We start from the raw sequence: 16148 nt of genomic DNA on the forward strand, positions 1-16148 counted from the left end.
CATGTCTGATTTTAAAAATAATAATAATACATGATATGACATCTGCAAGCTTGGAATGTCTTCCTGTTTATCAAATGCCATTTGCTGAGCAGTTTTTACACTTAAGAATAATCTGTCATCTTCCTCTTCTGCCCTCTCATGCTGACAGCTTTTTCATCTTCACTAGCAAATACAGCTAACTGGGAAAGTACGGGTATGATTGTTATACTGTATAAATATGAAACATAAATATGTAAAACATGGCACTTTTTTTCATCGTCCATTGTTGTGCACATGCCTGTTTTACTTTTGGATCTTGCATGAAGTAGTTAAAAAGAATTCTGACTTATTTTCATGGCTGGGACTGCCTCGAAACAGTCAAGAAGAATAAACAGCACCTCATGAATGACTCGGTGCAGAAATGAAGTAGACAACAGGGTGACTGCCCCATTGCACTCGAAAAAAGACACAGAAAACAGAGAGCCTTTTTTTTTTTCCCCCAATTTCCTCCAGAGAGGAGAAAAGAGGGCAGAAGGTGTGTTATTCTGTGTGAGTGAGACAGAATGAAGAGATGGGTAGTGAAGGGAGATAAGGTTCATTAGAGGAGGTGCGCGGGAACAAAGCGTAATCTCCATTTTAACCTTACCTTTAGAGGAAGGCCGCAGTTACTGCTGTGATAAAGGACTAGTGCAGCCCTAAGCTATGCACAGAATACTGATTAATCCCTTACTATTGTTATCAGGAGATGTCAGCTAATGCTGTGATGGTGAATCGCACCGCCGCTGTGGCTGAGGAAGTGCTTCTCTCTGTCTCTCCCCTCTCTGTTTCTTGCTCTCTCGCCCATTCTCTCCACCTATCCATCTCCCTCTCTTCATGAGTGCAGAATAGGTGCCTGGGGCCTTTGATGGCGTAAGGGGGCGTTAGTGTTTTGATAAGTATTGATATCAATCTTATAAATCTGAATTTAATGACCCGATGTGGCTGGACTGCGGACATTTGTCATGCATTCCTCATATGAGGAATCAAGCTAAATAGGTTCCCTGAATTCGCATTGACTCATTCTGACAGGAGATTGTTTGCTTGTGCATTATAAACTATGACTATGACAGCTCTGTGTACTTGTGTTATTGACTTACTCTGCACCAAATAAAGGAAGGGCACGTTTTTGTGTGAAAAGCAGGCAACAACGAGCAGTAATAGGAGAGATGCGCAAGGTCTAAAAAGGAAGAAGAAGAGAAAAAGAAACACAAAGGAGAGATCTTACATGGGAAGAGCAGAACTCAGCATGAGCACTTACCGTCCTTCCCTGTTCCCCCTCCACTTCCTCCTCCTCCACTCTTTCAGGCTGTCTCTCTTGATGGATTAGCCCATCAGTTAGAAATAATTAGGATGAGCTGTAGTCTTGTCTTACTGAATGCAGTATTACAAGGGAGCAGGGTCAAGCCTTAAAAGCAGAACTCCAACCAGCTTTTACTTCATATTCCGACAAGAAGAGGGGTTCGCGCGTTCAGTTGTATCATTCCGCTTTATTCCTTTGATACCTCTGCACAGTCAAAGAAGAGCAGTTCCAGTCAAGAACCTGTTTTTAACTTGCTGCTACTTTGCAGAAACTGTATTAAGCAGTTATTTCCAGATAAATCAGTGTTCAGCCCTCGTCCTGATCAAACATAACATCACAGATAATCCACACAATATATAACTCCTGTCACTGTGTTCAGCATTAAGCCTAAAGGCATCATCAAACGCACGCACGCACGCACGCACGCACGCACGCACACACGCACACACAGACACACACACACACGCACACACGCACATGTTCACCTTCCCTCTGCTTCTCTTTTTCATTCATTTTGTAGAGAATCACTCATTCTTCAGCAGATGCTCTTGTCCACTGGAGGCCACCACTCAATTCTGCAGATTGCTGATTAAATCCATTTCCATACTTAGATGCCTGCAGCACTGTGCTGTTTATTAAACTCCAGCGTACCTGCATGACTCACGAACAAGAGGTACAAAGTGACAAAACAAAAACTAAAGGGGTGAAGCCAGTGTAAAAGAGCTCTGATGAGTGACTTATATAACATAACAAGCTAAGTCTTTTTGTACTTGAATATATATATATATATATATATAGTTTTTTGTTTTTTGGGGGTGTTTTCTGGAGTTTTCTATGTTTCAATGCGGCCTTCTTTAAGAAAACTGTCTCAGTTTTCCTGAATAGCACAGTTCAGTACTTTTAAAGTTAGTTAAGGTTTGCCCATTAAACTCACTTCACTGCAGCTTCATTAAAAGATTTTGAGGGCCAGCTTCTGGCACAGGACTAATTTAATTGTATGATCACACTCTGTGTCAGAAAACAGGATGCCAGATAGCGCTTGCGGCTTCTAATGGCATTTATTTCCACCTGTGTGGGTTATTATTACCATCTTTGGCTGCCTTGCTGTGCCTACTGTATCTGCCGTCTGCAGCCTCGCTCTCTGTCCTTTACAATTACGAGCCCAAAACCCCCAGCGGACCACCTCACACTTCCCGATAATGGCTTTTTTGTCAGAACAGAGTCTGACCTTCTGCTCATGCCAGAGAACAATGCCATAATATCACAGTCATCATCACCATCATTACTCCCATCTCTTTATTTAGTATCATGTAGGCATTTGGAGTACATAAGTTATATATTTCTATAGTTTTGCTGTGTTTTGTTTTAGATTCAGACTCTACCCTGTTTCCTTGTTTCAGCAAAGTATTCTCTAAGATGGACATTTTTAATCCGTCTCTGACAGACACTGATCCCATGGTCACTGTCTGGAAAAAAATAATCTTACTAAAAAAAAAAAGTGAGAGAGAGCGAGACACTGAGACTGAAGTTCATTCCCTGCACAGATTCATTATTCAAACATGACCTTTCTTCTTCCTCTTCCTCTTCAAAAGTGGTACCTGCATGAATTTTGTCAGACAGACAGCCTGGTTGGCACCTTCAAAAATGCACAGTGGTAGAGGTGCCACAGACAATCTAGTACTGGCACTTTCCTCTTCTCCATTATTGAGATGAGTTGAGTTTTTAGAGCAAAGAAGGAGTGCAGTGTGGGAGGAAGCTGCAGCGTGCAGATTGTTAGTTTTTGTGTTTCCAGTCCTCCTTGGTCAAAATGGAGCAATAAGTGCATGAGAGACAGACACAAAAGGACAAGTGCAATGTGGAGGGGGTTGTGCATGTGTTTGTGTGAGAGTGTGTGACTGAGTCAGTGTCTGGGTGTTTGCATAGCCTTTCATGTTCACTGCATGGTGCCTTGTCCATGTCAGGCTCCACATGCTGATCAAACTCTGAGCCTGAGTGGCTCAGCTGGCTGGAGGGGACAGAGCAGGAAAGCTGCACATCAAAAAAAAAAAAAAAGAAGAAGACTGGTCACCGCTTTCATTGTTTTTGTGCTTTAATGTCCTTTTTTTTTTTTTCTTTTTTTTTCTTTGCTCCAGGTGCATACCCTGAGAATGCACGAGATTTAGCACATGGCCCTTCATTTCTCACCTGCCCTTTCTCCACTACATCGTCTCATCTTCCTCCAAGTGCACCAGAGCCCGTGGATGGAAGCATGAGGGAGGGAAAAAAATAAAGAAGAGGTGACATTCGAGGGTCTGAGCTGCCCGTGGAGGGTAGTGATTTTATTTGCAAACACTGTAATAGCTCTTGTCTCATGTTCACGCATCTTTCCTATTTATGCCTTTCCCTAAAAGAGAAAAGATCAGCCTTGGAAAATAACCCATAGGAGGTGTTTCATACATACTAAGTATTAGAAACGTGTTCTCAGTGTTATCAGTAAGTCGCCTTGTCTCCACAGGCATGATGCATTTTACATGGCAGGCACAGTGAGACCTGCTTCATCCTGGTGATGGATCTGAAAGGGGGAAGATGGAATTCCATCTACTGAACGCAAACCCATTTTCAATTACAAAAAAGCCCCCCCAGTGTGTGTGTGTGTGTGTGTGTGTGTGTGTGTGTGTGTGTGTGTGTGTGTGTGTGTGTGTGTGTGTGTGTGTGTGTGTGTGTTAAAAGAAAGGGATTGTTCTAAAATGCAATCCAATCTTTGAACAAATGAGAAAAAGAAGTTGCTACATCCCAAGTTTCAAAGCACATTCTCCTTAGTAAGTAGAGTAAAATTGCTGTGTGTTTTACTTGACAGCCTGATAAGGAAAGGTATACCATCTGTTTTTAAAACAGAGGGGAAAAAATATTTTGTTCGAATGTTATCTGAAGGTTTGAATGTTTTATGAGTGCAACAGGAGGTTAGCGCCAGGCCAAGCCGAGTACCCGGGCATGGATTTTAATAGATACAGGCAGGGATTCACTTTTGGGCGAACGCTTCTAGAATAAACTGGGTATCGCCAATGTATCTTTTTAAAATATATTTAGCCACAAAACTATTATTGAAAACAATAATTTCAGCGTTATGAATCACTGCAACAAACGCCGCTCCTCATTTTCTGTTTCCTGAAATTAAAAAGAAAAACACCAGCTTTGATGATGCGCACATGTCGCATCGAAATTGAATTAAGCTGTGGAAAATAAAGCTTATCTTCCAAACCCCACGGTCTTGACATACGCCTTTCAGTGTCACTTAGTTCTGCTTCTGACTCAAAATCCTTCTGCAATCAGCATTCCCTTCACCATCACGATCCATCGAGCATCTCCGTCGTGCGGATCTGTATTGAGAATTGCAGCATGAAACAGGCACACACGGCCTACGTGCCTCATCTGAAGGTTGGTAAATAAATATTAAAGCTCTGTTTATTGATGGGTGTTTAAGGCGAAGGCAGAGAGACTGGGTGATGTGTGTTTGTAGAAGATAGGGCCTTGATGTTAGGCTTTTCAGCCAGCTGAGCTGGGAGGGAGGGCTTGTGTGCACATAGAATGTACTCATTTATGTTGTAAGATGAACTGTACGTGCACTTACACCTTGGTGGGAAATGCAGGTACAGGTATTCCCTGCAAAATCAGTGGAAATTTACAAAGAGCACAGCACAAACCCGTTTCACAGCAGGCATTTTGACTGCGGGCATTTTGAAGGCAGGAAAAGTAGACCCACAGAGCAATGAATGTTTGGTTCACATCTACAGTTCTCCTTGACTGATGTTCCAGGTGAGCCCTGCTGCTCCAGCTCAGCCACAGGTCCACCTCATCAGTCAGTTGTGGGGCCACATCTGCCCCACACAACATTTATCAGCGCTGCAGGTGCCAAAAGGAGCCCAAGTTGGGAATTTGGAATCAACAACACAGCCGATTTAGGCAAACAAACTTGAACACACACCTACAATCTATTTAGAATTGCCAGTAACCCCACCTGCATGTCTTTGGAATATTGGAGTAGCACTCAGAGTACTGGGAGGAAACCAGCACAGGAAATCCACACAGACAGGCCCCAACCAAGCAGAACCTTCTCGCTGCGAGGACACACTGCCAAACATAGCACCCTTGTGTAGCCCCTTTGCAAACTACAACTATAAGAATGTGATTTTGTAGAGAATAGGGCTGACAATCTAACAGCTCCACTGCATCCTTGTTCATACAGCAGCCTTCATACAAACGTCAGCAGCTGAAAAGCAAGAAAAAAATGTCACAGCCGTCCTTCCACTTGCACAGCAGTTATAATAAACCATATTTCTTGAGATGCAAGAGAGAAAGTATGAGCTGCCGTTTTCCCAGACAAACCTAATGACGAAGCTGTGACGCAGTGCTTTTAATGTTAAAATCCGCACCGAGGATGCTGTCCTGAATCTCTTTGTTTTGATGCAAACTCCCAGCGCAAGAGTAATATGAGGAGACAAGAGTTTTGGGAGCATGTGGCTCAGAAGTCTGTCCCTTTAAGCCTGGTGTGATATCATACCGGGACCAGTTCCAACTAAAACTTCAAATCCATCTTTTCTCTTTGGTTTCTAATTAGCGGAGAACAGATGATGCATCCCGGAGACAGAAGGGAGAGCACGTGTTCCAGTGTACACCAAAGCTTCTGGTGACTGGCATCAACCCCTTATGCCACCCAGTTCTTGTGATCTGGGGGGGGATTTTTTTCAGGTGAGTGATTTCCCCTTTCCCTTGCATGGCTCAGATCAGGGTTGGGCTGCTCTCAGTTAAACTCTTAATAAGACCCATTTCACGGCATGCGGCCAAGAGATTAGATCTGACAGGGCAGGCGTGGGTTAGTACTGAGACTACAGATCTGCAGCTAAGCTCTGGATTGGAAATGTTCCAAAGCATGGAGCAGCTAGTTGAATGGAGAGCTCTGTGTTGCATGATGATACCAGAAGCATGACTAGGAGAAAGCCCACGCTCTCTACTGAGGAACCTCCTCCTTTACTCTTCTCCCCAGTGACGCAGTTATAATTGTAAGGGTTTCTTTTTCTCTGTTTGTTTCGTGGGGTTCAGCTTCCTCACCGCCAGATGTTGGTGGAAGTTTCAACTGCTAACCTATCCCACCTTCCGCTCAGACAGAGCACCCTAGAGGAGCGCTGCCGACCTCACAAGCAGCAGCATATGAATCATGTTCTATATGAAGCTAAAGCTTCTCACAGCCCCGAGTGAGGCAGGTGAACTCAGCATGCCATATGGCTTAGAGGTGAGCTTATTAGGCTCTGAGGCAGAAAACACATTATCCACAGTGGACCAAGGCCACCTAGGGATGATTTCCATTATGAAAGCTTTTAATTCTGTCAGTATGAGTAGGAGAAGGGGGTGTGGGGGTGGAAATGCAGAGGGAGAAAAAAAAATTGTTTCAGCCGCACTCTGGCCGCATGGCTCGTGCAGGGATGGATGACTGGCAGTGAAGGTGAAATGTGATTAATTATCTGAGCGCACTTCTGTAAGTTATTATATTGTAGATATAAACAAAAGACTCTCCAGCTGACCCAACTCCTCTCCTCTCTCTGTCTCTGTCATATTATCACTCCAAGAAATTCCACAAATTAAAAACTGACCCCGCAATAAAAACAAAACATCAACACGAGGCATTTATAACACAAACAGAGAATGAACACCATCCAGCCAGACAGTGATTTGTTGACTCTGTTGCAGTGTTTTCCCCTCACTATGTTACTTATTTACACTTTTTTATGGCACTTATTATTGTTGTGCTTTTCAACTGGCTGAATCATTTTCCCTCCTGCCAAGCCTCATTATAAACCTTATATCCTGAAACTACCTTTTTTTTGTGTGTGTGTGTTTGTGTGTAAATGTGGAGCTAAATCTGCTTCACCCACATCAATACTGTATCCATAGTGACCCCTTGAGGTTCAGTGCTGGAACTACACTCAGACTGAACTCAGGCGAATGCAGTGAGGAAGACAGATTTAGTGTTTTGCGACTTGTGCTGGCAGCTAAAGCAGCAACAGTAATGATGGTGCCGCTCCATTTAAGCATCTCTGTGACCACAGCATTAATTACTGCACTATACTTATAATGAAAGGAGAACCTAAATATGTCAAAATATTTCTGCATTGAAAAGGTTTCTCCCTGATGTGATCAAAATGCTTTTAAAAGTTTAGGCTGTGTTGCTATTTTCTAAATAAATGCGCAGTTTTTCATAACCGGATGTTCTGCCTCCTGTTCTACTTTTGGAAGCTCCAGGAAAACCAGGTGAGCCTGCAGTCTGAGGGTGAAGTGTTCTATTGGGATAAAAACTTGGCACAAAAAGATTTGTGTTTGGTTGATTATTTCTTTGTTGTAACAATGCAAAACAGCTATTCTACTACTGACTCTTGTTTTGAGCTTCTGGTACTCCAGGCGCTGACAGTCAGGTTCGTCATCATTGGAGGCGATCTCAATATAGAGAGATATCGAGATGAGATTCTGCAACCAGTGGCAATCCTGTTGCTCCACAGTCTGGGACTGAACTCAATCCTCCAAGATGACAACGCCACAGAGCCGGATTCATCAGAGACTACCTCCAGAATTTGGGAGTGGAGAGGATGGAATGGCCTGCCTGCAGTCCAGACCTCAACCCCACTGAAAACTTTTACGATCGGCTGTGGCGTGCTGTTCGTGCCAGAGTTGGTGCTGGTTGGTGAATGGGGTGCCATCCCACAGCAATGTGTGACCAGAATGAGGAGGAGGTGCCAGACTGTTGTGGCTGTGTGTGTGTGGTACTTCCACAGGCTGCTGAGGCCCCTGTTTGTTAAATTAATAAACTGTTAAATTGCCAATATGTCTTCTTTCTCCAGGCAATTTTTTTCATAGGCACAACCCACATACTCAACTCTACTGCTCAACCCACAAATGCATTTTCCTTTCAAATGTGGCACCGTTTAAGGGACAATAAACAGCCTTTCCAACAGTATAAGATTTATTGCCAAGAAGCATTGTTACACTGAAGAAATAATCCACCAAACACAAATTTCCCTACTTTTTGTACTAAGTTTAGAGCATTTGTGTAACCTAACGTGAATAAAAGCATCCCACATGACACCCCTTTTTTTAAAAATTACAATAGCTGAAAACTGGTCTGATTAAAGAAGCAAAAATTCAGTTAGTTGAGTCTCTGCTGCAGCCTTTATGGTTTTGGTTGTACTCTGAATGAAACCAAAAAGAAAAAGAAACTTTCTTCTAAAACTTGCCAAAAATGTACTTGTTCCAAGAAATGAAGGTTTTTCTCTGTCCAAAAAAAAGATTTCAGACAACGGTTTGTTCTACTCCCCCTGAGAGAACACGCGCAAACCGGCTCCAATTCAGACTCAGAAGGGAAATGTTAGACTGTGGAACAAAACTGAGCAAGAGGACAAGTACATATTAATCTCTAGTTTAGGAAACAGACGTCTCACGGGTTCTCAGTTGTCACCTTTATTAAATAACACCTGCATGAGCCCGTTCACACTGTTCTGTAAGGAAATGTAACGCACAGTTGAATGACATCTTGAATTTTTCAGCGATTTCCAGCAAAGAATAGTTGTAAGTTGTACAATAACAGGAACACTCTGACAAGTTTAGAAGAAAGTCCTTTTTTTTTTTTACTGTTTGAGGGTATAACTGAGCCCACAAAGGCTTCACTCCGTAGTGTGCGTGTAGCATGACTAACTGGCATTATCCAGCATGCTGCTCGAGTGTAGACGCCATTAACCAATTACTGTAATTTAAAGCATTTCTAATCAATTTCATGTTATGTTAGACAAAAACAAACAAAAAAACCACAAGGTGGAAAAGCTTGTTCACAATCTGACCGCGCATGTGTTAATGTGAGTTTAACTAAGGACATACTTCTGCAAATATTACTGCAGGATTATATTGTTTGTCATCTCCGTGCTGAGGGGCACACCCAAGAGAATGTGTATCACTTGTCTCTATAACCTGTAGATGTGAAGAGCTCTCAGGAGCTGCATCAAATTAAATTCGTCCCTCGCTTGATATGTGAGTTCATTTAAGCTGCTCGGCTTTGCATTTGCAAAAAAAACAAAAGAAAGATAAATAAAAGTGCTTCAGCAAAAAGCAGCTCAACAGAAGTGAACCTCAATCGCCTCTTCTTTTCTTTTTTTTTCACCCTAAAACTTCCTGCAGTAAAAGTTTCATCCACATACTTCTAAACTCTGAGATCACTGAATAATGCAAAAAAAAAAAAAAAAAAGGAAAACAAACATTACCCCAGGATGAAAAGCAGAGAGTGGCCAAGTGAGAGCTGTGCATGACTGATATTCAGGATGTCACCTGAAGAAAAAAAAAAAAAAAAGCATCACAGAATCAAAAGGCAAGTAAGACTAATTTATTCTGGATTTTTTTTTTTTCTTGTTTTGTAGATTTCCGTTCTTTTTTTATGCCAACTTATCTCCACAGTTTGCACCATTGTAACAATCCTTCCCTCCCGGGCAATAAAGGGGAAGCAATGAGACCTGGGAGGTTTCCTCTAAAGAGATAATTATCCCTCTCCTCTTCCTCGTGAGCTTTTCATCCAGTGTCCCTCTTGTTGCCAGGAAACCAACCGGGTTAAAGACTCTGTTCTCCAGCTGAATATGATGGTGGCAAATCGTTATCATCTCACTGCTTTTCAGGGTTGTTGATAAATAGAAGACAGCAAGGACGGCGTGAGGACGCGTGTGAGGCCTTTTTTGAAGCTGTGTTCTCACTGTGAAGGTGATTTCTAGGCGTACGGGCAGGGTGTAATAGATGAGGTCGACATGTTCACTCTGAGAGAGCGATCGGGAGGCAGCTGCAAAGAGACAAAACACAAGGAGGGCTTTGCTATAAGTCGCCTACAGCTGACTCCTCATGGGGAGTAACACAAGGGTCAACGTAAGGAGCACTATTCTTCCAAAAGATGGAGAACACTCCTCATTAGATGTTTTGATGGTGATGGAGAGCGCTGTCCAACACTTTAGCCCAAAATCTCCCGTAGGTGTTCATATGGATTCAGATGACTGTAAAGTCATCTATGTCACAGTATGTGACATACATCATTTATATACTCATCAAATCATTCGGTGACCCCTTACGGAAGTAAAAACCTTCCATCATTTATCCAGTATTGATGTTTCATTAAAGGCTGACTAACCAGAACAACTTTATATTGATTTGTATTGACCATTCTCTCTACAGGGACAAGTGACCCCAAACCGTGCCAGTAAAATGCTCCCAGTTGCATAACAATGTCGTGATTAGTTGTGTGGACCCCAGGAAGAGCAGTTGTTGCTTTTAAAGTAGCCAGTAGGGATACAGATAAACAGATAAATTAAACCTGTTTGTGGCTGCATTTCCCACAGGAAGTCTACATTTACTGGCAGTGGCTCCCGCTATTAGGGGGTCACTTTGAAAATGGAACATAAACGAGATCAACTTCCCAAAAAATTCCGAGCAAGAGGGGTCCTAATGCACAGAAACTTTAAGTAGGGCCATAAATAGATTGTGGTTTGTAGACTGTAATACATTCAATCCAATGCAAACGGGTCTAAAGATAAGAAATGCTTAACACACCCAAATGAACTACGCATGCCTGAAATGGTCTTTGTATAGTGTGTTGTTAATGTGATTGTGCTGCGTGGAGCAGACATGCATGTAGTTTGTTCTGTATATAGCTAAGTGCAGCCTACTGGTCGTCCACTAGGCGGCAGTACACGCATCAGAAGGATAATGTCTCCCTTAATTTAGCCATATATGTGTACGTGAGCCGAGTGGCGTTTTAAAATTGCATATCAAGCAATATAGATGTATATAATATTTATTTATTACATTTTACATTCAGCATTCACTATGACATGAGTAGAAATGCGTGTTTTCCGTATGCACGCCACTTTTTTTTTTTTTTTTTTTGCCAATTTCGCAATAAAGACCACCGGGCAAAACACAGATAAATTTTAAAAATCTATCAAACAATAATTTTGTATTAAAACGTCAGTATTGCGATTTTATTATGCGCGCGGAGGTCAAAGTTCAGTAGTTCGCCTCTCAAAATGGCGGCTGAACCCACACGGGATTGGAGCGATGAGCAGCTCAAAAGTGATGATTTACCCAAAAAAGACATAATAAAGTTCCTCCAGGACAATGCGGCCCACTCGGTATGTTTCTGCCTTCAGTCTCCTCGGGATTCCAGCTGGAGTATGTGCAGGTTACAGTCTGAATTCTCAGTGTGAAGTGCAGCAGGCAGTGTGGCTAGCTGTGGAAGGATGCTGTGTTTCAGCTTAATGTCCAACATCAGCTGCACATTAATCAGAGTAGAAACAGCCGCTCTTATGGTTTGACATGTGCGGCTCCTCCTGACATGAGCCCAAATGAGTTGAACTTTCTCCTTCTGTCTGCCTGTTGTCTTTCAGTTCCTCAATGAGCACAAGCTGCTGGGAAACATCAAAAATGTTGCCAAAACTGCAAAGAAAGACCAACTGGTTATTGCCTACAATCAGCTCTTTGAGAGCAAAGTAAGTCGCGATTATTATTATTAGCCGTGATAATGAACTTAGTAACGCAGTGTCATCCACTCGGCAGGCAGTGTTGGTGTAAAATGTGTGAAACGTGCTTTTTGCAGAGGTTTAAAGGCACAGAAGCAGTGGAAGAAGTGACTGAGAAGGTCAAAGCTGTGAAAGTTGAAGATAAAGCCAAAGAAGTCAAGACAGAAGTCGTGGATGAGGTACCGGTGCAGAATGTTTAATATAATTTTTTTTTTTTGACATTGGACATTTCCAAACTGTTAACACATGTAAAGCCAACCAAATCTGAAGACGTTTCCACCTGACACCTTTCAGAAATAGAAGAAATCACAGCTAGGAGGTGAGCCTGGTATCAAAATGTAGGTTAAAAAGGAGCCCTTTAACATGCTGTAACTTAATCTGACCAGCCACTTATTCCACATGGGGATAAGTGGCTATTGAATCTGCAATTTAGTTGATACTGATGCTCAAAAACTGGAAAATATTCATAATGTACTGGTAAATTGTTTCGTGCCTCCATCTAATATGCTAAAGTTTTTGTCCAGAAAGCTGATTCTGCAGGGGTCGGGTGGGAAGCACTGATTGATCACTTACATTTACTGCTTCATTACTCCTCTCAGGGTCCTCCAAAGTACACCAAATCAGTGCTGAAGAAAGGCGACAAGACAAACTTCCCAAAGAAGGGCGACACTGTGAGCTGCTGGTACACCGGTACCTTGGAGGATGGAACTGTCTTTGACACCAATGTTCCCGCAGGTATGACCGCTGCACTGTAAGGTGATGCTCTGCAAGTCACCGGTCACGCTTCTACGTTACCAGAAAACATTAAACTGCGCCGCTTGTCATTCGTGGTTATGCAGATAAAATCAGTTTATGTGAAGGATCTGGCCTTGGGTTTGAAATGTTCTTTCATCTGCAGGGGCGAGAAAGAAGAAGCAGGCCAAACCTCTCAGCTTCAAAGTTGGCATGGGCAAAGTCATCAGAGGAGTAAGTCTTTTTTTATTTTATTTTTTTCATGCACTATATTCGTGACTTTTTTTTTTTTTTTTTTTAACTCTATCATCATCACAGTGGGATGAGGCCCTACTAACAATGAGTAAGGGTGAAACAGCGCGATTGGAGATTGAACCAGAATGGGCTTACGGAAAGAAGGGCCTCCCAGAGTCCAAGTATCCTTTTTCTTTGGTATTTTGTGCTCTACGTGCATGCTTCATAAATATGTGTATATGTTTATAAAATGATGGGACTCAAGCTGATTTCAGAGAAAACTACACAACCTGTCTACCTATGAGGGCAGAGCTCATTCCCTCGTTCCAGCATGGGTCTGATTCTTATGAGTGCCCTATGCCTGTTGTTTTAGCTGCAGCTTAACTGAATTAACATCCATTTTCCTTAACTCTTGACTCTACCAGAATTCCCCCCAATGCAAAGCTGATTTTCGAGGTCGAGCTGGTATCCGTGGATTAGCTGAAAGCATGCACTACATTTCAACAACACATATTTGAAGGCCTTGAGGTAGAGGACATAAGCATGCGTCTTGGATTGTGATGTTCCCAGGATGTCTTTGTATTAGCTTATTCCATATAAACAGACTGGATTTAAAACAGTTACATTACAGTATTTTAGGTTTGAGATCAAGTTAAATGTCTTGTTAATAATGTACATACAAGAGATCACGAGATGGTTTGTTCTTTTGCATGTACAATGTCAAATAAACTTTTTCCCCAAATTATAATAGCAATGAGTTTAATTAAGCACTCTATGCAAACTACACCCATCTGCATTGTGTTATGTTTAGTATCCATTTAGGCTGAGGTCAGTTATATTAAGAGAACAAGTTTTTTCTGGTATGCCTGATAATACTGTTTAACAAGAACTACAAAAGAAACCCTGAAGTTGTTTTTGGTGTTCAGTGATGTACCGCTGTAGGTCCAAAGCATCCAGTTTTACCACATTTGCAAACATTATTAGGGAAACAATAAGAGCAGCTGATGAAGTTTAACTTCAAAGCTAAGGTTGCCAACCAATTGTAGGTCACATTAATCCATAGTGATAGAATGAATATTGACTCCAATGCAGGACGAATGTCTTTATTAAGAAACTGCAAAAACTGATTTGCCAAAGATCTAGATTTACACTGCAGGACAAATGACACATTTAAACCAAGCCAAATCTTTTTTATTTTGTACAGGATAACATTTAACTTGGTATGCCATTTCTCCTTTGGATCATCTAGGAGTTGGCATTGGGTCCCTTCTTCTTTCCGAAGGTGGGGACAACGTTCACAAAGCGCCTGTTGTACTGGATGCGGCGCTTAGCACGGCCAGTCTTCTTTTTCTTCTTTTCCTGCTTGTCAACCTGGAGGGGGAAAAAAGGAATATCATTTGAGCAAAAGTAAATGTAGTTAGTACAGTGGAAGGCAGCGTCCTGGAACAAAATTAAATTCTTACCTTGGGAGTCTGTCCCCTCACTTTTCCGGCACGGGCCAGAGAGCCGTGAACCTTACCTGGTGTAGTGGAAGACAAACAAAGGTTAATCGTGATATCTAGTCTGGTTTTATGAGCCAAACAAAGTTAGAGCTGCACTCAGTGTGCCAAGTTTTTATGACCAACAAGGAACACTGACATAACTTTTATACTGGCTTAAAAGCCAGCTTCGCATACATATCTTTGGTGGTGGAGTGACCAAATACTCAATATTGAAAAGACCACATACAATATTCATTCCGCATTATTTTTCTTAAAGACAACAAGAAGCATTCAAATATTTGCAGAACTGTGTGTTGTGCCCGTGTACACATACCTCCCAGGAGCCTGCCAGCTACCTCCAGGGTGCAGTGCTCTGAGACACCGCAAGACACCAGGGAGGCATCATCCTCCAGAGGACACCCAGCAAGCAGCAGCACCTGATCCTCAACCAGGAGACCTTCCAGAGTCTGGACATGTGCCTGGGAGACAACAAATAGATATTTCACGATCCTGTCTGCCATCAATAAGACTAACACCAAAGGGTTTGTTTAGTTTTTTGGTCTTATTTACATGCATATCAGGTCTTTTACACTTTTAAACTTGTGGTTTTACCTTGATCTGGCCAACAGTCTCCTCTCCAGTCACCTCAAGGGTGTGAGTGTTCTGGCCACGCAAGAAGAGCTGCATCTTTATGCTGGAAGAAAAAGGAAGGGCCAAGCAGATTAAATCAGACGAAAATTTTATCTGCTATCATAAAGCATAACTGTAACGTCTTAACAATAAAAACTAATTTATGTTACGCGACTTGGTTATGTAACAAGAATTTCTTAGTCTTTATCATAATATTTGCTAATTAAAACAGACATCCTTAAATGAAGCTGTGCTTTCTTTGCTGTGACAAGTAAAAATGTCTACGCAGTTGCGGAAACCAACTGCGGCGTTAAAATTATTTATATCAAACCCCGACTTCCAAACCCCCGCTCTATCTTCATATCGAAGATTATTAAACCAAATTAACACCCCAAATTAGTGTTCCGTGTGGTTAACTTGTAAATTATTAAAGCTGTAGAGAACTAATGCACTGCCAGCTGCCGGGAACTGAACTGAACCATCTCCAGGGCTATAGCGAAAGCTATGCTAGCTTAGCTAGCCACATGGAGCACGCGTTTCATAAAGTCTTGTAAAACACATGAAATACGCCTTCTCTCTTCAATATAAAGCCTCGTTTACCGTTACGGATGATATATGTGCACCAATCTCAAAGTTAAACTTGTAATGGTAGTGCCTAACTGGGAGAATTTCAATAAAAACACATACGTCGTACCTCGTTTGATGCTAGTCGTTCAACGCTAGGCATAAAAAGGACTGTTTAAGGGTCTGCACAGCGCATGTGCGGATTTACGTAACGCTCATCGGACGTGGTGGCCACGCCCTTTGTACTTTGGTAGCGACGCAGATGAATCTGTCACCCATTTGGTTTGTGCCCAAGACACGAGACACAAAACCAACGCCAAATAAAATAAATTCCTTAAAATGCAGTGTGGAAAGATTTTTCTCCTCCTCTTCAGTATTTCTTCACTATTACTGACTTCGCGTGGACAGTGTTAATTACTCAACATATTTCTGTTTTTATTTTTACAAAAAAAATGTAAACAAAGTTTGTTTAAATATGAGCTGACTGAGGTCATGAGGGGGCATTTCAGCACCTAGCAGTTAGTACAAAGGCCTAAAAAGAAATGTCAGCTGTGTTACCCATGTGTCAGGGTTTATTGTTATGGTTTGTGCATACATTGAGCATTTTTGATTGACCTCACA

At 42.0% G+C, this 16148-nt stretch overlaps 2 protein-coding genes across 2 annotated transcripts; one reads left to right on the top strand and one right to left on the bottom strand.

Annotated features, from left to right (window-relative positions):
- Positions 1 to 11380: 11380 nt before the first annotated feature.
- fkbp3 (FKBP prolyl isomerase 3) lies at positions 11381 to 13594 on the top strand. Its single transcript, XM_030721190.1, has 7 exons — positions 11381 to 11499; positions 11755 to 11856; positions 11964 to 12065; positions 12486 to 12621; positions 12785 to 12852; positions 12937 to 13034; positions 13278 to 13594. The coding sequence occupies exons 1-7, from the start codon at positions 11395 to 11397 to the stop codon at positions 13330 to 13332; spliced, it is 666 nt and encodes a 221-aa protein (XP_030577050.1). The 5' UTR covers positions 11381 to 11394; the 3' UTR covers positions 13333 to 13594.
- Positions 13595 to 13939: 345 nt separating this feature from the next.
- faua (FAU ubiquitin like and ribosomal protein S30 fusion a) lies at positions 13940 to 15736 on the bottom strand. The gene is made up of 5 exons (XM_030721191.1): positions 15658 to 15736; positions 14946 to 15027; positions 14668 to 14812; positions 14316 to 14371; positions 13940 to 14223 (listed from the first exon to the last, which is right to left on the bottom strand). The coding sequence occupies exons 2-5, from the start codon at positions 15018 to 15020 to the stop codon at positions 14098 to 14100; spliced, it is 402 nt and encodes a 133-aa protein (XP_030577051.1). The 5' UTR covers positions 15021 to 15027; positions 15658 to 15736; the 3' UTR covers positions 13940 to 14097.
- Between the last annotated feature and the right edge of the window lie 412 nt (positions 15737 to 16148).

This window comes from Archocentrus centrarchus, chromosome 24 (assembly GCF_007364275.1).
Source record: "Archocentrus centrarchus isolate MPI-CPG fArcCen1 chromosome 24, fArcCen1, whole genome shotgun sequence".
NCBI lineage: Eukaryota > Metazoa > Chordata > Actinopteri > Cichliformes > Cichlidae > Archocentrus > Archocentrus centrarchus.